The sequence below is a fragment of the Panthera uncia genome, chromosome D1 (assembly GCF_023721935.1).
Source record: "Panthera uncia isolate 11264 chromosome D1, Puncia_PCG_1.0, whole genome shotgun sequence".
Lineage (NCBI taxonomy): Eukaryota > Metazoa > Chordata > Mammalia > Carnivora > Felidae > Panthera > Panthera uncia.
The window spans coordinates 15,304,282-15,326,082 of NC_064808.1; the positions used below are offsets into that span (position 1 = coordinate 15,304,282).

The window sequence follows — 21,801 nt, forward strand, 5'->3', positions numbered from 1 at the left end:
GAGGGGGCGGTTCCCGTTCTACCGCGGAGCCGGATGTTTGCCGAGCTTTGACAGGCGTGGCACAGGGAGCAGTGCCCGACCACGGTGAGCTGCGGAGCGCGGGGGTCTTCCTGGGTGGTGGGGGGGAAAAGGGAGGGACTAGACAGGTCACTTTAAGGCATAGGGTCAGGAGGGGGATGATTCGAGCGGATCCTAGGAAGGGAGCAGGAGTGGTATGGGGCCTGGCTTTCCCACAGCGGGTTTCAGCCCCCTCCTGGGTCTGCACTGAGGTGACTTGTCCCCTTTGCTGCTTTCCTCCTGCACTTCCCAGGGCAGAGTCTAGGTCAGATCCCTGTCATCGAGCAAGCCCACGGTAAGGGGAAGTCTCTTTGGTCCGAACTGGCGAAGCGCTAAGAGCGAGAAATTTGGGGGAAGTATCCAGCCTGCCACTAATTAGGCCACGCTTTCATCTCTATTTCTTAATCTCTGAAATGGGATAATTACACCTATTACGGGTTTTGTAAACCACGAAGCTCTGTACAAATGCATTTGTAGTCGAAAGTCTCGCTGTTGTATCATGGGATTTGCATTTTCGCAATTTTGGAGCCCCAACTAGGAGGGCGGTCCCAATGCCAGAGAATACGATTTCAAATTATCTCAGTTCTTCGTGAAGATTAGGGGAGAGGCTTTACTTTGTTTTTTCATGGCACCTCTCTGAACCTTCAGAATCACATGAATGACAGTCATTTAAAGAAGTGTTGAGGGACTGACCTGCATCAAGAGACCACTTTCTACAAATATAGATTAAAATTTTGACTCAGCTGTATGACCCGCCTAAAGAGTTTGCTTATCTTTTCTGGCCCTGACTTTCCTCGAGCAGTAAAATGGGCCTGGTAATGCAAACCTCATGGTGCTGTTGTGAAGTTAAAAGGTAATTTGTCTACTTTATAGCACTATATAGGCTCTCAACAAATATTGGTTCCCTTCTCCATTTAGGAGACGAATTCACTCATTCAGTCATTCAACAAATGACAGCATCTGTGTGCTGAATAGGTCAGGGATTCTTAGATTCTCAGAGGGCCTTAAAATTGCATAGAAGATTTCATGCATGTGCTGAGTTTTCTTAGGGAAAAAGTCCACAGATTTCATCAGAATTTCAGAGAAGTCCAGAGGTGAAAACCTCTGCCTAAAATGATTCTCAAAGATCTTTGTAAAAGTAGATATTACCTGTGGAGAAGAGAAATACTAATCTCAGAGTAAGGAGTATTTTGCACAGAGTGGAACAGGGCTTGTAGGTGACTGGAGTCTTAGGCAGCCAGGATACTTCATGGCCACCCCTTTATATTAGAATTTCCCTGAGCCAGCTTCCCTTACCCTCCCACTGAGTGGGAGCTAAACTTCAGGGTTCACAGGGGAAAGCAGCTGTGGGTTGGAGGCCAGTCTGGCTGGGAGGTGGAAACAACTGTGATTAGTTATGCTGGAAAAGGAGGCTATGGGGTGGGGGAGGGGTCAGTTTTGGAAGAACAGACAAAACAGAGGAGCAGTTCCTGGAAAAGAGGTGGAGTTCAAGTTCAACTCCCTTTTAGAGGGTGTCCCTCTCCTTCCCTCACACATACTTCAGCTCGCAGCTGTTCCTTCTAACCCTGTTGTTCACTTCAGTGTATTTTAGAATACTGGAGAATTATGTTTCTGGAAGGAGTCTGTGCTTTTATAGATAAGGAGATGTAAGTCTAGTTAGGAAAAGACTTGCCCAGCATCTTTGCAACTCATTGGCTCCAGCAGGACTATAATCCAGTTCTCCATATCCCTCATCCCGTGCCTTTTTTTTTTTTTTTTTTTTTTTTTTTTTTTTGAGTTAAGACCCACTATTGTGCAGAAAGACTTCTCTGGGATAGCTGTGGGCAGGGCTAATGGACTGCTTGGTGCCTGGTCAGTGACAGATGAGAAGGCATGAAGAGAAGACTCAGGCCTAATAGGGGTTACTTTGTGCTGAATTCTGTCCGTTACCCAGTGGAGTCCCCTTGGGGGAATCCTCACAGCCATCTGGTTGAATGGGAGGAGTTTGTCGATGAATCAGGAGTGGATTCCTCAAGACTTAGAGTTGCGTGCATTGGAGGCTTGAAGGGCAATGGGAGAGCAGGGGTGTGGGGCACAGCAGCACTCACTGAGAGAAGTGCGTTCCCAGATAAGAGAGGGTCATCTTTCTCTGTGCTCATGGAAGGGATTTCTATTTTGGTGGTAATCAGCAGTAGTGAATAAGTGTAGCAGAGAAGAGGCCAGAGGAAAGGAGGAGAAAGACTTTCTGGATTTTGGTTTTTGTTTTATGGCTGTTTGGCTATTTGGCTGCTTGGCTTTGACTCAGGAGCTTGGAACAGCTTTTGCCACTGAATCAGTGTGGTTGCCCTGGTAACAGGGTGGTTGTTGCTAGGCACAGGGAGCCGGGTTTACCAGCCAGAGTCCTCGGCTGTGACGTGACGTGTGCAGGAGGTTGTCATGTTGCCTTAGAGCCCAGAGGTGTTTGGGGTCTGGATCCTAGCTAGCAGTTCCCCCCTCTTCTCCCTCCCTGTGCCTGGTCTTGTCTGGACTCTATCTGCCCTGCTGATTCTCTGACTATATATGTCATTTTTGGGCTCTAGGAATGTAGTGTGCTTAAGAGCAGCCTCTTTTCTGGGGTTGGACTGAGTGGATTCAATCCCCTCCCTGACCCACAGGGTGAGTTTGGAACGGAAGGGGATTGGCCTCCGTTTAGGGCCAAGGGCAGAAGGTACTGCTCTCGGGCTTCATGGGGCCACATCCTTGCTGCCAGACCTAGACCTGGGCAAGCCCAGCTTCCGAGCTGGCTCTTCTCCCTCTCAGTCTGCTGTGACTGCTGGTCTGTTTTTCAACTCCTGTAGCTTAACACTCTGAATGCCATGGGATTCCCACTTTCCCATCTGTGCTCTCCAATGCTTGGCACTGTCTGTTGACCTTTCCCACCTTGAAACTAGCATTCAGAGCTCCCTGCAGTTTAGAGTGGGCCTGGGAGCCCCCAAGAGCCTGAAGATTGCCCACTCTGACTGGCAGGCAGATTCCATCCCATTTCTTGTTTCTGTCCTGGGGCAAACCCAGCTGGGCACCTTGACCATTGACTTTTTTCTGGGACCCTGTGGTCTCTGGCCACCTCCTGTTCCCAGGACAAAAGTGAGGGATGGAATAGACAAGGCCACAAATAACTTTTCATGTGGAATAGCCCTGTACTCCGTAGATGCTTGCAACATCTCTACCCTCTAACTGCTGGCACCTAGGAAGCTTCTGTGCTCTATGAACCCTGAGGACGGGGTGTAGACTTCTACTCTCTGCAGCTGGGACTGCATTGCTGAACCAGATAGGCAGTGGGCAGCATGGGCCCTGGCACGGCTCATCCCTTATCCAACTGGACGACCTGAGGGCACGCCCTGAGCTGCACCATCCTCTGCCCCAGCTGCGTTTTCTGGCATCATGCCTGTGGAGAGCCCAGGGCTACATGGAGCTCTTGGCAAGGATGCGAAGTGTTGAGGAACAGGAACAGGGGACACTGCGGGAGGAAAGAGTGAGATCAGGAGGGCTCGCTGTAGAAGTCACAGGGGAAAAGAGGGTGCCCCTGACTTGCTAACCCCCCCCCCCGCCCAGTTTCTCTTCAGGTTCTGTGGAACGAAGCTGTGAGGGACAGGCTTGGTCATGGACCCGCTTTCAGAGTTGCAGGATGACCTGACCTTGGATGACACCAGCCAGGCTCTGAACCAGCTGAAGCTAGCCTCCATTGATGAGAAGAACTGGCCCTCAGATGAGATGCCCGACTTCCCCAAGTCAGGTGGGTGCTGCCGGATCTCAGGCAGCCATACATGCCTTAGAAGGGGAGACTCCCTTCCTGTTGGAGGAAGACCCCAGGAGAGCAGGAGGAGGGCAGGGAGACCAGCCCCAGGGTGGGACTGGTAGCACAAGTCCTATGGTGGAGATGGGGAGGATCAAAGAACACAGGTCTTGGGGAGAACACTTCCAGCACCCCAGATTACCCCCTGCCTTTGCCGTGTTCCTCAGATGACTCCAAAAGCAGCTCCCCGGAACCTGTGACACACCTGAAGTGGGATGACCCTTACTACGACATCGCCCGGCACCAGATTGTGGAGGTGGCAGGTGAGCACAGCCAGCAGTGCACCGTTTTCCTCCTGGTCTCACCCCTGGCCTCTCAGGGGGTAGGGACTGGGGGACGGGCGGGTGCCCACTCTGTGGTCTGACCCCTGACCCTGGGGCTCCTGAGCACACGTACTATTCTTTAAACTCACACACTTGATTGTGATGGCCACTTGGCCTGTTAACCTGCAAGCACATCCTGACCTGTGACCCGGTTGTCTCTATTGGCCACTGGCATGTGGGAGGCAGTGTGGCTTAGGAGACTTTGAAGTCAGAAAGCCCCGGTTTGATTTCCAGCTCTGCTCTGTGAACTCATGTTTTCCTCAAAGGGTCACTGAGAGGATTACAGTAGTGACCGTCTATCAGGGTCTAGCCTGGAGCCGAAACATAGTTGGCCCTGAATGAGTGGCAGTTGATCCCCCTTCCCTTTGTCCTGATGTCAGCCTTTCCATCCCATCAGTTACTGGGGACCAGGGAGGTGCCAGTTCCTGTTGGGGAAGCCCTACCTCCAACGAAGTCTGGAATGGCAGAGTGTCCTTCCAGAAGTTAGGGACCCCATGACCCCCTGGAGCATCAGGTCCCAGGAAGATGTGCTACCTTCGTGAGAGTGGGTATGAGCCCCGCCTTGGGTCTCAGCCTTAGTGAGCTCCCACTTTCCTGTTCTTAACGCAGGACCCAGAGTAGGGGAGGTCACAAGGATGCTGGTGACCTGATTTCTGCCTGTAAGGTTGTACTACGAGAAGAGGAAATTAGAGTGATAGGATTCTTTGTCTTTCCCCTAATGGTCATCCTCACTGGTGAGGACAGGCAACTGTAAGCTAGCATGGCAGCATGGCTCTGCTCTGAGGCATTGGGGTGGGCAAAGGAGGCCAGGCAGCACATGGCTCTGGAGCCCAGTGGTGCTGGCTTAAGGGGGCCCCAGAGGCATCTGGCCGTAGGGAAGCCATAGGGAGGTCCATATCTCTGAATGCTGGGCTCAGAGAGGGATGGGGCAGTTAAAAGAGTTGCCCCTAATGTCAGAGGCATTTCCATGGCATTTGTGTTCCTGGTGCCTGCCTGGTACCCAAGCCTGGGTTGGAAGCCTTGGCTATGACTTCTTTCATCCATGCAGAAGCAAGGCTGAGAGTTCTTACCTGGCCGGGTCCTTACCTGGGCACAAGAGAGTCACCCAAAGGTTCAGAACTTTCTCTCCTCACTTCCAGAAATGGACCTGATTGGGGCATCAGGAGTATCTAACGTGGTGTGACATAGTCTCTATCCTCCTGGCCTATGTGGCCAAGACACAAAACAGAGCGGGGGGGTACCCACCCCCATTCCCACCCTCACCCCGGCACCTGGTGACCCCCTTTCCCACTACAAAGCAGAGCTGCAACATGTTTCTGTTTCCCCAGGGTGTGATGAGCCTGAGGGGGCCCAGCCAGGTAGGTGTGTTCCTGGCTCTCTGTGCTTGGCCTCTGGGCTGTGGATCAAGAAGGGCTCTTGGTGGAAGCCAGGGGGGGCCAGCTTAATTGCAGCCCCACTTCAGGGAGCTGGGAGCTGGCGGTACCTGGGAGCCGGAAATAGCAAAAGGTTTACAGGAGGTTTGATAGGGTGGTGCCATGTGGGGACACATCCGGAGCCCAAAGGGAAAGGGGCTTCTGGGGAGGGAGGGCCCACGTCCCTGGGGGCAGGAGGCTGGCTGTGAACAATGGCCTGGCCTTAGGGCTGGCTCAAGGCCCCTCTGGTGGGGGTGCCCCCAAGGGTGTGCCTCTCTAACTGCTGAGAAGAATTTGGATTGGTACCATCAGAGCAGGAGTCATTTGATGAGACCACGATGATGTCCTGGGAGGCCAGTTTCCTGGCATTAGAAACTGGAGAAGGAGCCCATGTTGGAACGGAGGATGGATTATGTCCCTATCTCCTCTGCAGCCTGTGTTCTCTGAGCTGGTAGTAGCTGTCATTCTCCACAGTCAAATTTGACTCCGTCCAAGTGGTTCTTTCCAGTGGTGTGCTGATAAATGTTTATCAGTTGGCTCTCTGGGAAGGCGGGGTGGGGGTGGAGGGGAAGGCTATTATTTATTTGTAGCATTTGCAATTTCGACCACAGCAGATTTCAAGCACCAACATGATGTCAACTGGCTACAGTATCCTCATCATTTAACAGTTTAACAAACGTGTGAGCCGGCCCCAGCACAGTGCCGCAGCCCCCACCTCCCATCTCCTTGGCCTGCTCTGCAGGTTGCGGGCGGGTGGTGGCTGGTCTGGCGGTTCCCAGAATGCCTGCTAGAGGACTGCACTGTTGCTGATTGATAGCCTGGGCACGTTCCTGATTGGGATCTGGGGAATGTAGAGTCTCCCTTCTCAGGCCGCTGCTCTTTTCCTGGTGCTTTCCACAGTCTCTGTGTCTTCTCATTGAGTCCTCACCCCCAGTGCCCTGGAGACACCAGACTCCTTCTCCCCCTGCAGTCTCCAGGGCAGAAGTCTGTTCTCTTCTGAGAGCAGGAGTAAAGTTCTTGTAGCAGCAGTTGCCTTCTCTGCTGGCAAATGCCAAGCCACCCAAGGGCTTGAGCAATGGGACTTAACCTCAGGGAAGGGAGGACAGGGGCTAGACCCTGGGGTCACCCACATCTCATTCTTGCTTGTCTGAGAGTCTTGCCTTGCAGCCCCTCACCGATCCCCCTTTTGCTCCATCCCCATTCTGACTTCGTTCAACATGCATTTGTAGAACACCTACTCTGGAACAAGCCCTGTAGTCAGCACTGAGGATTCAGTGAGGAAAAACACACATCACCTCCTTCAAGGAGCACACAGTCCAGTGAAGTCGTTCTTAGAACTGGTCAGAGCCCTCTTTAAGAATATGAGTGATGTGGACCTCTTCTCCTAGGGAACATGTGCATGTGTTTGTAATATTTTTCATATCACATCTTGGCCTTGGTAGATGCCCATTGGTGGAGCCGTCGTTGAGAACCCAAAGTTTCCCATTTACAAGGTGTTGACAAGGCCAGCCATGATGGAGCCACAGGCCCCTGGCCCCTCACCTCAGTTGTTTGCTTAACCAGTTACTATCTCTTTAAATTCCAGAGCCCTGTGAGCTCAGACGTCCTGTCCCTCTCCCGCCAAAGTCCCTATATTTACCAACCAATGAGGGCTGCATCGTCCGTGGGGGGGGGTGGGGGATGGTGGTGGCAGGATGAAAAGAATCTTTTGGAACCTCCATGCTCCTCCTTGCATTTTCCTCTACATTCCAGGCCTTTCCTCTGCTTAGAGGGGAATAGGCAGATGTCCCTCCCCTCACATGCTCATGGCAGAAGGTTCCAGATTGTACATGAGGCTGGATCAGCCAGGCTGATCCTTTGTCCCTGCCCTACCACTTTGCTCTTGCTTCTTCTGTCAGTCTATGGGAAGGGATTGGAACAGGCCTGAGAGCCACCCCCCACTGGACTGGAGGGAACCCAGTACCTCGGGATCTAGGCTAGGGTATGACAGCAGGTGGTCTTGCAAAATAGACCTGTTGCTGGATGAGATGAGGCTGCACCTTCTCCTCAGACTGACTTGCAGAGGGCTCTCTGCTTGTAAGTTTGGAGAAACTCTGTCCAGGAAACCGTCTAAAGCAATCTCGTAACCTAGATATCATCATGAACAAATTCCAAAATAGAACCATGCATACCACGTAATGCTGACCTATGACTTTATGCAGGCTTCCAACGTTTCTTGAATATCTGCCACATGCTGGGCTCTGGACCAGCACTGGAGTTTCAAAGGTGGATGAGCCATGGCTCCTGCTCACAAGCCAGTAGAGGAGACAAGCACGTAAACAATTATACAGAAGAGTCAAAGTATCACGGCAGAGGAACAGCTAACCTGTCTCGGGGAAGGAGGGGAGGACAAAGTCTTCTGGAATGAGTCTTAAGGATTTCAAGGAGTTAGCCTGGAGGAGGGGAGCAGAATTGTCTCAAGGAAGTTCTGTCTGACAAAAGAAACAGCAGTGTCCCAAAGCTGCCTGATGTGGACTGAGTTGCAAGCATGTCTGTGTTGAAAGTGTGTGAGCCTGGAGAATCCTGTGAGTCATTCCAAAGAAGGGGCTGATCTAGAAGTTGGATATGGTAGTCAGACAGCTGGGAGTGAGGTGCTAAATTAGGCCAAAGCACCAAGCCATGCAGCCAGCAGGGCCTGGGGCCATGCTGCCCACATTCCAGAAGCCTCCTTCAGCCCCTCTGAGTTTTGCCCCAGCCCTGGAGAAAAGGGTCAGAGCCTTGGCAACCACTTCGGAAAAGCACTGACTCCTGGGTTAGGTCACTGACCGAGAAGAAGCATCAAGATCATGGCTTACTAAATATGGAGAAGGGCAGTCAGCAAGGCATGGGGCCGGGGGGCAGGGGGGGAGGGTTCCTTAATCCTCAGAGGTAGGTGGAGGACAGATGCAATGTGTTTCATGGATTGTGTGAGTAGTCTTCTCATTTGCCCCTGAAGCAATGGGGATTAGGCAGTTGTGGTTTGGTGTCTCTGCAGGGTTGTGAAGGAAAAGATGTAGGGAAGGTCCCTGCGACATGGGGCAGTGAGGACCAGGCCTTGTCCTCATTGAGCTTTGTTTGGGGTGAGTGCTGTGCTGACCCTGCAAGAGCATCTCACCTTGGAGGGCAGTAGGAGATGTGTCAAAAGCTGCCCTGCTGCTGCTGCTTCTGCTGCTGCTTCTTCTTTTAGTGTTTATTTGTCTTAGAGAGAGACAGACAGAGCATGAGCAGGGAAGGGGCAGAGAGAGAGACACAGAATCTGAAGGAGGCTCCAGGCTCTGAACTGTCAGCACACAGCCCGGCGTGGGGCTCGGACTCACGAACTGCGAGATCATGACCTGAGCTGAAGTCGGATGCTCATCTGACTAAGCCACCCAGGCACCCCAAAAGCTGCCCAGCTTCTTGACAAAGCCAGATTAGACCATCAAATAGTGACCAGTTTGGGGCAAACACCCCAGTGATTACTGCCAAATGAGCATTCTTGCAAAGCATTTCAAACTCCTCTGAACTCCATGTTCTTTAGAATATCCTTAATGAGAGGGACACGTGGGTGGCTCAGTTGGTTAAGCGTCTGACTTCAGCTCAAGTCATGATCTCGTGGTTTGTAAGTTTGAGCCCCACATCAGGCTCACTGTTGTCAGCCTGTCAGCACAAAGCCCACTTCAAATCCTCTGTTCCTCTCTCTCTGCCCCTCCCCTGCTTGCATTCTCCCCCAAATAAATAAATAGTTAAAAAAATAATATCCTTAATGAGAAGGGGTATGATTTTTAGGAATGTCTAGGAGTCAGTCAGAGCCAAGTGTGGTTAATAATTCTAGTAATAAAATCAGAAAATGTGATAGTGGTCAAAGATGAGACTGGGCCATTAAGTAATCACACCCATTTCCTCAATGGCCTTGGACTTGCTCAGAAGGTAGTTTCAAGAAGTCTTCCAAATACGCTGCTCAGAGAGGGCATTTCTGGAATAAGCATTGGCTTTTAAGATAACTTGCTAGATAGCAGTTGCTTTGATGGGCATGACTTTCAGTTTTTTTAAGTTAAGGTGACATTTAAATAACAAAATTAACCATTTTAAAGTATGTAATTGGTTTGTTTTTTTTTTTAATGCTTATTTATTTATTTATTTTGAGAGAGTGTGAGCAGGGGAGGGGCAGAGAGAGAATCCCAAGCAGGCTGTGTGCTATCAATGCAGAGCCTGACATGGGACTTGATCCCACGAACCTCAAGATCATGACCTGAGCCAATATCAAGAGTCAGTTGCTTAACCAACTGAGCCACTCAGGCGCCCCTACAGTTGGTGGTGATGAGTACATTCACAATGTTGTACAACCACCACCTCTGTCTAGTCCCACAATTTCATCCATACCCATTCTAAATCCTATAACCATAAAGAGCCAATCCCTAATCTCCCCTCTTCCCAGCAACTGGCAACCACCAGTTTGCTTTGTTTATGTGGATTTACTTATTCTAACATCTTTTTTTTCTCATTTTATTTTTATTTTATTTTTTTTTTAAATTTACATCCAAATTAGCATATAGTGCAACAATGATTTCAGGAATAGATTCCTTAATGCCCCTTACCCATTTAGCCCATCCCCCCTCCCACAACTCCTCCAGTAACAACTCTGTTCTCTGTATTTAAGAGTCTCTTATGTTTTGTCTCCTCCCTGTTTTTATATTATTTTTGCTTCCTTTCCCTTATGTTCATCTGTTCTGTGTCTTAAAGTCCTCATATGAGTGAAGTCATTTGATATTTATCTTTCTCTGATTGACTAATTTTGCTTAGCATAATACCCTCTAGTTCCATCCACATAGTTAGTTGCAAATGGCAAGATTTCATTCTTTTTGATTGCCGAGTAATACTCCATTGTATGTATATACTACGTCTTCTTTATCCATTCATCCATCCATCGATGGACTTTGGGAGAGTATGACATGGACATTTGGGCTCTATCCATACTTTGGCTATTGTTGATAGTGCTGCTATAAACATTGGGATGCATAACATCTTTTTTTTAACCTTTTATTTATTTTTGAAAGAGAGACACAGAGTGTGAATGGGGGAGGAGCAGAGAGGGAGACACAGAATCTAAAGCAGGCTCCAGGCTCTGAGCTGTCGGCACAGAGCCTGACACGAGGCTCAAACCCACAAGCTGTGAGAATCATGAACCTGAGCCGAAGTTGGACACTTAATTGACTGAGCCACCTAGGCACCCCGGATTTCCCTATTCTAGATAACTCATATAAGTGGAGTCGTACAATATGGAGGCATTTGCATCTGACTTCTTTTACTTAGCATCATGTTCTCAAGGTTCATTCATAATGTAGCATGGATCAGTACTTCGTTCCTTTTTATGGCCAAACAATATATCTGCTGCATGGATATACCACATTTTCTTCATGCGTTCATGCGTTGATGGGCATTTGGGTGTTTCCACCAGGTGTGACTTTTTAAAAAGCTGTTATTTTTTTAGACCCCAGCTCAGTAGCCCTGAGAGCAACCTGTCCCTCTTTCTTCAGTGACACATCCTTGAGTGCAGACAGCTGCCCAGAGGTATGTCTGCGTTAGCCCCTCTGGACCCTGCCCTATGTGGTACAGGTCTCCAGGCCCGGCACCTTTCAGTTCCTCAGCCCGCTTCTCTCGGCTGATCTGCCACCCACTGTGCTCCATCTTTCTCCACACCTAGGAGACGACAAGTATGGGCGGAAGATCATCGTGTTTAGTGCCTGCCGAATGCCCCCGAGCCACCAGCTGGACCACAGCAAGCTCCTGGGGTGAGTATCCCTGGGCAAGGTGGAGGGACCTACACCCAGCATCGGCTGATGCCATTCTCCTTACCGTCACTTCCCTCAGTGCCTCTCCTCTTCTCCTGTGGGAGCTATTTTACATTTTGGGGAGAGCACTGCACTAGGAGTCAGACCTGGTTTCTAGTCTGGGAAACTGCAGCCTTAGAAGGGTGTCTTCATCTCTTCAAGCCTCTTTTCATAATCAAGCCCTCCTTCCTTGTGGGAGATACTGCATGCGGATGTGCCCGGAAAAGTTAAATGCTATCCACACAGGAGGACTGATTATTATGATGTGGTGCTTCTGATGTGGTTGCAGTTGTTCATCATTTAGATGAATAATCAGTGAATTTTGTGTCAGATTTGGTGCCAGTGGCTTCTGTACCTATCTGGATTCTGTTAGCCAAATATATGTCATAGCTCTGATTGGTCTAGAAACCTGATAAGTGTTCACTGCTGAGCCACCACTGGGCCCCGGGCATGTGGACCCATGGGGACCGGGGCATGTGGTCCTAGGCGCAGGACCTCCGTGGATGCCGGGCCAGAACGGTCTTCTGAGGTGCCTTAGTGTGTGTCCAGTTACCATCTTGCACTTCTCTCCTGATCTCTACTAAAGCACTCCCTGAAACTGATACCAGCTCTTTGGGATCCTGAATGGTTCTGTGCATGTAGGGGGTGGTGAGGGGTCGGGGCAGGCCAAGGGCGCGGCTGCAGAATGGGAAAGGGCCTGAGTGCAGCATCTGCAGTCCTGGTGAGCCAGGCCTGAGTCTCTCCGGCCTTGTGTGAGTTTCCTCTCTGGCTTCCTGAACCCTTCTCCTGCCGCCCCTCAGCCAGGCAGGCCGAGCCTTGTTCAGGCCCATCACATGGCTTAGCCAGGAGCAGGCCAGGGAGCTCAGCCTGAGGGTAGCTGAGTCACACCCCTACCCTCTGATTTAACACAGCCCGTCTGATTTGGCAGGTGACAGACTCCTGGCCAGATAATAGTCTGAGTGGGAGAAAATCAGAGGAAGGAGATGGGAAAGCACCCAGTTTTCAGGAGAAAGCTTGCTGAGTGAGGCTCCACTACTCAGGAGGCTTCCTCTGATTTCTGGAAGCCCCCTGCATCCATCCTGTCTGTCCTCCACCCCTTCCCAAAGGGGTCTCCCTGCCCCCATGCAGCCGGCACGGCAGCACTTTCAGTGGGGATCAATCACATTATCTCAGCCTTGGCCTTTCCCAGCTGTCCAGCCAGATCTGGGAGGTTGAAATAGAAAATGCCCGAAGCTTGGATTCAGCTGTACTCCTTACTAGCTGTGTGCTTGGGGGCAGCTCTTTTCTGAACCCTATAAAAATAAGAATTGTGCCCACCTCATAGGGTTGTTGTGGGCATTAGGTAAAGGTAATATACATGAAATGTCATTGTATATCATTGTAAAGTATTACAGATTTCAAGAATTTAGAAAAACGTAAGTAGCTATAAAGAAAAAATACAAGGATAAATAAAATCTCCCATAAACCTACCACCCAGAGAGAAAACTAGTGTTAATATTTTAGTGTATTCACTTCTTATTTTTTTCTATAATATATACAGGTGTATAGTCCCCTCTGTATCTTATATAACATCTTCTGAGCATTAAACATTCTTCAAAGATATCCTTTAAAAACATGTTATTGGCATATGTGTGCAGAGAAAAGTGAACAAATTATGTATACTACTTGATAAATTTTCAAAAATGGAATACACCAGGGGTACCTGGGTGGCTCAGTCAGTTAAGCATCTAACTTTGGCTCAGATCATGATCTCGCGGTTTGTGAGTTCGAGCTCTGCATCAGGTTCTGTGCTGACAGCTCAGAGCCTGGAGCCTGGTTCAGATTCTGTGTCTCCCTCTCTCTCTGCCCCTCCCCTGCTGTCTCTCTCTTAAAAAATAAATAAACATTAAAAAAATAAAAAAATAAAGAATTTCCAAAAATGGAATACACCAGGGGCGCCTGGGTGGCTCAGTCGGTTAAGCGGCCGGCTTCGGCTCAGGTCATGATCTCACGGTCTGTGAGTTCAAGCCCCGCGTCAGGCTCTGTGCTGACAGCTCGGAGCCTGGAGCCTGTTTCAGATTCTGTGTCTCCCTCTCTCTCTGCCCCTCCCCCACTCATGCCCTATCTCTCTCAAAAATAAATAAAACATTTAAAAAAAGCTTTTTTTTAATGGAATACACCATGTCATCCACACCCACAGACCTCCCTTTGCTCTTCTAGTCACTACCCCAATGGGTGACTGCTCTTCTGACACCTAACTTCACAGATAGGTTCTGTCTGCAGAAACATCTTGTAAGGTTTTCTATTTATAGATATCCTGTATTTTATTTAACCAGTTCCCTGTTTTTGGCCAGTTAGCTTGGTGCTCAAAAAATTTTTTTCCATTGTAAAACAGGCCACATGCAATGAACAGCCTTCTACAAAAATGCTTCTGTTCATTTCAGATTGTTTCTTTAGCATAAATTCCTGGGTATATTTTTATAGGATCAAAGAGTATGAACATCTTTCAGCTTCTGATACACATCACTTTACTGCCCTCCAAAAAGGCCATAACATTCATCAAAGAATGACTGTATTTTCACCACAATTTTTGCTATTTTATAGTTACAGAATGGCATCTTTATATGTGACAGCTCTTTGCAGACTGCAAAGTACTCAATGTGTACAAGGGGTAATTACCATGTAGCAATAAGGATTGGAATCACAGTAATAATCCGGCATTAGATACTTCACATGCCTGCCTGTGTGGGCCAGACCAGCACCCTGGGCCATGATATAGGGCACCGTGTCTGGGTTAGGTCAGGCTGTATCTGAGCACTTACTCAAATCCTTGAATACCTCCCCCGGCACCATCCCCCCCCCCCCCCCGCCCCCCCCAGAAGTCCTTAGCCTTCCTGTAGGCCCAGCCTCTCAGCCTGGAGTGGTGTTCTGCTGGGGTCTGAGCATGGTTCGCCAACCAGAAAGAACTTTCCCTGGACTCCTTTCCCATTCTAGAATTCTTATCTGTCCCCTTTGTACTTATCCACTTTAGGTGCTCAACACCTCTGCATGTATGTGCTTCTGTGGGGTGGTAGGTACTATGTTGTGAGCATGGGGAACTTGAGATGTGGCTCTTTGGTCCAAGAAAAGCCCAGTGACTAGAGCAGGGGAGGGGGCCCTCTAGTCACCCCAATCCCCTCTCATGGGCACAGTGCTTTATAGACTATGATGGGAGGTTGAGTATATAAGCTGCCCTTTGGTCAACAGGACCAAACATTGGAGTTAGCTCATCTCCAGGCTCCACCACAAGCTGTGTGACTTTAGATAAGTGCTTGACCTCTCTGAGCTTCACTGCCCTCACTTGTAAGGAGGAGATAATCTCAGCCCCAATTATTATGAGGAAGGCAGGAGATATTGTATACAAAGTGCTTGGCAGACACTAAAAGCTAAATATAGATTTTTTTAATGTTTATTTTTGAGAGACAGAGACAGAGACAGGGACAGACAGAATCTGAAGCAGGCTCCAGGCTCTGAGTTGTCAGCACAGAGCCTGACGCAGGGTTCAAACTCTTGAGTGGTGAGATCATGACCTGAGGCGAAGTTGGACGCTTAACTGACCGAGCCACCCAGGCACCCCTAAAAGCTAAATACTGATGAATGGTGACTGTCGTCATTATTACTGACTCAGGGCAGTCCTGCAGAGAATGTTACTGCCATTTTTACTGCGGGTATGTGAGAGGGCTCAGTTACAGTCCCGATCTCCTGATTTCTGGCCTGGGCTGTTACTACCATTCTTCTTCCTCCATGCAGCCCAACCACTAGCCTGAATCTCCTCCACGACAACACGGTGACTGATTATGCGGCCAGAATAGGCAGTGCAGGAGAGGGGCTCGTGGGGAGGTGTATGATACAAGCAGAAGACTCCTGGGGTGCCGAGTCCTGTCTCAGGGGGCCCCGCCTGTGTCGAGGATGGGCCTGAATGGGCTTTTCTCTTGTAGGTACCTGAAGCACACCCTGGACCAGTATGTGGAGAGCGACTACACACTGCTGTACCTGCACCATGGCCTGACCAGCGACAACAAGCCCTCCCTTAGCTGGCTCCGGGATGCCTACCGAGAGTTTGACCGCAAGTGGGTTGGGGCCTGGGGACAGGTCTGGAGCTAACAGCTCTGCCGGGTTCTGGGCTGCCCTCTGCTTGCTCAGGAGCTTATATCCAGTTCATCTCCAGGCTCCACCGCAAGCTGTGTGACTTCGGATAAGTGCTTGATCTCTCTGCGTCTCCCTGCCCTCACTTGTAAGGAGGGGGATAATCCCAGCCCCAGTTGTTATGAGGAAAGCAGGAGATAATGTGCTTGGCAGACGCTAAAAGCTAAATATTTTCTTTTTAATTTTTTTAATGTTTGTTTATTTTTGAGAGAGACAGAGTACAAATGGGGGAGGGGCAGAGAGAGACCGAATCTGAAGCAGGCTCCAGGCTCTGAGCTGTCAGCATTGGGTAAAAGCAAAGAATCTGAAGTTGGAACGTCCTGGGTTTAACCCCCAGTTTCTCTACTTATTCACCCTGCCCTTCCCTGTTACTTAACCTGAGTCTCCGTTTCCTAATCTGTAAATTGGGACAACAGTGGCACTTACCTCTCAGGTTTTCCATGAGTACTCAAATCAGAAAATGCGCACGAAGAACCTAGCTGTGTGCCTCTTCCACCACGCCCACTGCTGAGTTCCTGTTCTGTCTCTGCAGGTACAAGAAGAACATTAAGGCTCTGTACATCGTGCACCCCACCATGTTCATCAAGACCCTGCTCATCCTCTTTAAGCCCATCATTAGGTGAGCAGCTGATGGGGGAGAACAGTGACCTCCCCACACTTCCCTCTCGGCTCTGAAGCACATACCTGAGCAGGCCAAGAATCCTGGAGACAGACCGTTTTGGGGCTCGGCCTTTGACCTTGGAGGGGCTGCCGAGGGGATAGTGGGGGTCTGCCAAAACGGGCCCTCCCCCACTGACCCACGCCCGTTATTTTGCCGGCAGTTTCAAGTTTGGGCAGAAGATCTTCTATGTGAATTACCTGAGCGAGCTGAGCGAGCATGTGAAGCTGGAGCAGCTGGGGATCCCTCGCCAAGTGCTCAAGTAAGGCCTGGGCCCTGTGTGTGCCCGCCAGGCACGGGTGTGCTTGTGTGTCATGTTTGTGGGGTAGGACATGCCAGCCAGGGGCAGAGGAAGCCTTGAGAACCCCAGGAAGCAGAGGAAGTGAAGGTAATGAGTAAGAGACAGCATACGGGGTCAGAGAGTGTGAGGTCAGATCCCATTCCTGTCACTTAAAAAACTCTGTGACTAGAGCAGGGCTCCTATGAGGACTGAATGAAGTGACCCACGTGCAATAGCACAGGAAGTACCCAACACACAAGGTTGCCAACGTGACGACAAAGCCAAGTCGAGGGCCTGACCCTCCCCTCTGCTCTCCCAGGTATGATGACTTCCTCAAATCCACACAGAAGAGCCCTGCGACGGCCCCCAAGCCCATGCCACCACGGCCCCCTTTGCCCAACCAGCAGTTTGGGGTCTCGTTGCAGCAGTGAGTATGCAAAAGGTGGGCAGGCCTGGCACGTGGGGACCGGAAAGGGCTTACAGACCCAGCTCACTGCTCTTGTCCCCACAGCCTCCAGGAGAAGAACCCAGAGCAGGAGCCCATTCCACTTGTGCTCCGGGAGACTGTTGCCTACCTGCAGGCTCACGGTGAGTGCCAAGGCCACTGGCCGCAGGACCTCCAGGACCTGCTTCTTCCCCTGCAGCCGAAACCGTAGGTCCCTCCTCAGCCCAGTCTCCCAGCTCCCCTTGGGGAGCATCAGCACCCACACCGACCCTCACTGGAACCCCAAGACAGAACAGGTCGAAGAGTCTGCACACTGCCCCAGAGCTGAGACTCACCAGGCCCCACTGTTTCCCAGCTCTCACTACTGAGGGGATTTTCCGGAGATCAGCCAACACTCAAGTTGTGCGAGAAGTACAGCAGAAGTACAACATGGGTGAGTGCTCTGGGGTGTGCCTGGGCCCGCAGTGGGAGGGGCGCGGGGGGGAGATGGGGCACGGGTGTCACTGTTAGGGCACTTCTTTGCCTTCTGCTGCCTGGGAAGCAAGGGACCCCCGTTCTGTTCCGGTCAGAGGTTTCTGTAGCATTTGGTGTGATTACATGGGTCCCACTCCTGCCTGGCTGTCCCAGGCCTGCTGCCTCATCGGTCAGGCTTCCGGGTCCTGGGTTTAGATTCAGAGATGAAGAAGAACTGTCATGTGTCATGTGCGCTGGGGGGCCCCATTCAACCCGGTCCCCTCATCACAGAGGAGGAGGGGAAGGCCTGTGTGAAAGGGCTCTGTGGGAGGAGGGTGTTGTGCAGTGGCTGAGGGTGATTGGGCAGTGGGGTCTGCTCGGCCTCTGGATCGGCCATCTGGATGGGCCGCCGGCCTCCGTGCTGGGCCCAGCTCCTTCTCCATCCCCACCCCCCAGGGCTGCCTGTGGACTTTGACCAGTACAATGATTTACACCTGCCGGCGGTCATCCTCAAGACCTTCCTCCGGGAGCTTCCTGAGCCCTTGCTCACCTTTGACCTTTACCCCCACGTTGTGGGCTTCCTCAGTGAGTGCCCCTGTCTTCCCTCCCTAGTTCTGTGCTTATTCTGCTGGGTTGGGGTCAGGGCTGCACTCAGAGCAGGTAGATTTGGCCTGTCCTCCAAGGAAAGTCTGGTTGGGGTCTCCCTTCTGGCCTCATGTCGGCCCAGGCCCGGGCCACTGTGACCTAGGCCCCAATTCCTTGTAGACATTGATGAGAGCCAGAGAGTGGGGGCAACGCTGCAGGTGCTCCGGACGCTGCCTGAGGAGAACTACCAGGTGCTTCGTTTCCTCACTGCCTTCCTGGTGCAGGTGAGACCCGGCCTCAGCTTCTGCTGTTCACCTGGAGGAGGGCAGGGGGGTGGGGGGAAGAGCTGCCACCCTTGCAGCTCTTCGGAATGGGAAGCAGGCTCTCTGGCTTCCTGCTGCAGCCCCCTGATTCCCTCCACAGATTTCTGCCCACTGTGACCAGAACAAGATGACCAACACTAACCTGGCTGTTGTCCTCGGCCCTAACCTGCTGTGGGCCAAGGATGCTGCCATCACCCTCAAGGCCATTAATCCCATCAACACGTTCACCAAGTTCCTTCTGGATCACCAAGGGGAATTGTTCCCCAGCCCTGACTCGGGAGGGCTCTGAGCCCTGCCCCACCACCCTTCCCAGCTTCAGCCTTATGAGTCTGGGGCTCCTGCCCAGGAAAGGGGCCATGAGGCCCTGGGAGCTGGAAGCTGGAGCCAGCCAGTTGGGCAGCTCTTCCTCCCCTTCTGTCCAGCCCACCTGGCCAGCCCTGGAGACCTCGCTGTAACCACGAGACATTTTTCTTCGCCTTATACTTCTCACTGCCTCCTTGGACCCCTGGCTCCTTGCCAGGCTCTGCAGATCTGGCGGCCTTTGGCTCTTCTAGTATGAAAAAGACTGGCCCCAGAAACTGCTGACCCACTTTCTCCTGCCTCTTTTCCTGGCAATTGCAGATGCCTCAATCACTGCCGGCTGGGCTGGTAGCTGGGGCTGATCCTCCCTTTTCTGGCTGCTGGGGAATAAGAGGCCATGCTGGCTTGGGCCTGCCTGCTGAGGCATCTCCCTGGGTGAAGGCCTTGTGTGCCAGCACCTGCTCCTGTCCTCTCCTCTAATGGTTCAGCCTTGTGTTTTTACACAGCTAAGGACGGGCAAGGCTGGGGTCTGCTTCCTATTTCTGCCTCCTTCTCGTCCTCACATCCTGGGTCAGGCTTTCTGAAGTGATACTGCCCCCAGGGTGTTCTAGCCCCCTGTTCTGGCAGCTTGGATGACAGGGCTGAGTCCCAGCATCCATTTGAAATATACACCCCATTCCCACCCCAAAGCCTCTTGGCAGTCTGTTTGGGCCAGGGACAAGCAGTCTCCTCCCCCCTGCCCCATGCCTTGCCTCTCCTCTCTACCTACTTAGACAGATCCTCAGTATAGGGCTCTTGTGGACAGGTCTGTTGTGGGGTCACACTGGTCCCTGCTCTGGCCAGAAGTGACTCAGTGCCTCAGGATCTGTGGGTAGGGACTCCCGGAGGGGCTGAGCAGAGACTTTGCCAATTAGATCAGTCCCTGCCAGGGGAGTTCTAGCAACCTCCCCCAGGGACTACAAGCCCCAGGGCCCTGTCATCTTTCAGAAAACATGGACCCCAATGATTGGTACTTCTCATTCCAACTGTGTCCCTTAGAATGATACTCCTTCCTGGTGAACCCTGGGGACCCCACTTCCTGCAGCCTTGTCCCCTGGCAGCAGGATACTAGATGCACAGTGGCCCTGCCCCCACAGCCTTGGCCAGAGCCTGTACTGGGGTGGGGGGCCTTATTGACCAGCCCAGCCCCATCTGTGAGGGGGGTGCAGCCTGAGCCCCGACCTCGCTGGGCTCTCTCCTCATGATGCTAGCATGTCAGGACTCCCAGGGCCTGGAGTGGCTGCTGGTTCCCTGATGGTCCCTGCATCTCTAGCCCAAGCCAGGGCTTCCGCTTTCTGCCCTCCTGTGTATATCAGGTGTTGCTCACAGCCCCATTTACTGGGGAGCCTTGTGGATCTCTTTGGTCTTTCTCCTGTCCCCTGTCCCACTGGTCTGTACCTGCGGGGAAAAGGGGGGGAGGCGGGAGTACTGTGAATCAAGTGTTCACATTCACTTAATGACTTCCTTGGCACCAATCATGTATTTCACCTTTGCACTTTTTGTATTTCAATAAAAAAGGAGATGGAAAACTACCCACCTGAATGTTAGGAAGTAGGCCTGGAGTCTCAGAAAGGGGTGGGAAGTGTGGTGTGGTTGTGGAAGATGAGCAGGTAGGGCCTCAGGAAGTTACCTCCCCAGTCCATCTGACCCCTTCCTTCCTTCCTTGTCTTGTTCCTTGGGGAGTGGGTGTGAAGCCAGCTTTCTGACATCTTCCAGGCTTGGACGTGTGAATGGTCACTCTCCATGTTGTAAGTGTGCCCCATTCCAACTGGCCACCAAGTGCTGTATCCTATGACCAAGGCCTCTTCTGTCCCCAGAATGGAGGGGACCGTGGTGAAAGCAGTGTGGGCTTTAGAATCAGACCTGATTCAGTGTGGGCTTTAGAATCAGTCCCATCACCCCTCCCACCAGCTCCAAATGGTAACAGCCATATAATCAGCCCACATGAGACGGTCTCCTTATTTCTCTAAGGATCAGAAATGATGCACACAGGATGTAACAGTGAGTGCTCAGTGGTGATCAGAATGACCGTCGTTTCACAGAGGAATGAGATGGTCCCAATTTTGTGGAGCAGCTGGGATTGGAAACCTCATGTGACCATTTGCTTCTCTTGGCCCTCCTGTTGGCCTGAAAGACTTGGCTATTTCCACCTGCCACCCAATCCTATAGAGGCTAGGAAATATCCAGTTTTCCCTTCCTCTCCTGAGCAGGTTTTGCTGTGCTTTTAAAGATTAAGATGGTAAAATTTAAGTTATGTGTATTTTACCACAAGTTAAAGATAATGGTTTGTCACTTGTAGGGCAGACCAGAATTTCACTTGGCATGATGGTCAAGGTCAAGTTCCACCTGTCTGCTGCCTGCCTGTTGATTGCAATCAGGTTATGGTGGCCTCAGCTGAGCCTGTTCTTTTTTCTCCTCGTTGCCTGCTCTGGCTGGGGGAGCCAGGGCAGAATTGCAGGATCAAGCTGTGGTGTTAAGATGCTGGTTAAAAACACAGGCACCGAGCTGCAGGAAGCTAGTCCCATTGCACAACTGGCCCTCACCCAGTTAGTCCAACGGAAGGCACTGGCAGCCTCTCTCACTGGCTCTGTTCAGCTCTATGCTGGGTGACTGTTTGGAACAGAGGGACAGTATCCTAGGGAAACTATGAGAGGGGAGCCAGAGACCAAGAGAGTTGTTCACTTGGGCTGGGCTCCTGGCAGGGCCTCTGAGTGACGCAAAAGCCAGTTTACTGCTGCCTTGGCAACAGCAGGTCTCTGGGGGCAGGGTGTAGGGAGATGCTTTAAAGGGGTAGGACACCATCATGAGACATGGGGCAACTGAACGCTTTTAGTTTGCTTTTGGGGGGGATCCCAACTGAAGGTAAAGACACTAGGGACAGCCTTTTCACCATTTCTGATGTGGGTTCGGTGACTGTCCCAACTGGCTGCACAGTCAGGTATCATGGCGAGTATCATGTGCAGTTAACTAACAAGCTAGGGCTCCGAGGGCCCATAACCATGGCAGTGGGCAGCCTCATTCTTTTCAGCCATAGTTTGCGCTAAATTTAGAATTTTCTAACCATTTACTGCCCTGGCTTCAGCCTGAAGGGTGTAGGGAGGCAACCTACACAACAGTTGCCTA

General features: G+C 51.3%; 1 protein-coding gene across 2 annotated transcripts; it reads left to right on the forward strand.

The window, feature by feature from the left end:
- Position 1: 1 nt before the first annotated feature.
- Positions 2–20,210, forward strand: ARHGAP1 (Rho GTPase activating protein 1). 2 transcript variants are annotated; one of them, XM_049617468.1, is made up of 14 exons: positions 32–84; positions 311–352; positions 3,639–3,808; positions 4,036–4,131; positions 11,305–11,392; positions 15,388–15,519; positions 16,128–16,214; positions 16,417–16,515; positions 16,853–16,960; positions 17,045–17,121; positions 17,334–17,411; positions 17,888–18,016; positions 18,197–18,300; positions 18,440–20,210. In XM_049617468.1, the coding sequence occupies exons 3-14, from the start codon at positions 3,676–3,678 to the stop codon at positions 18,626–18,628; spliced, it is 1,320 nt and encodes a 439-aa protein (XP_049473425.1). In that variant the 5' UTR covers positions 32–84; positions 311–352; positions 3,639–3,675; the 3' UTR covers positions 18,629–20,210. The 2 variants fall into 2 exon arrangements, with proteins under 2 accessions (XP_049473418.1, XP_049473425.1); XM_049617461.1 differs by lacking the exon at positions 311–352 and having other exon boundaries at positions 2–84.
- Positions 20,211–21,801: the final 1,591 nt, after the last annotated feature.

Excerpts from the sequence above, each read along its gene's own strand:
- ARHGAP1 (XM_049617461.1), top strand. The coding sequence starts at position 3,676 with ATGGACCCGCTTTCAGAGTTGCAGGATGACCTGACCTTGGATGACACC. Across the intron at positions 16,516-16,852 it reads ATCCCTCGCCAAGTGCTCAA|GTATGATGACTTCCTCAAAT; the intron begins GTAAGGCCTGGG and ends CTGCTCTCCCAG. Across the intron at positions 17,122-17,333 it reads TGCCTACCTGCAGGCTCACG|CTCTCACTACTGAGGGGATT; the intron begins GTGAGTGCCAAG and ends ACTGTTTCCCAG.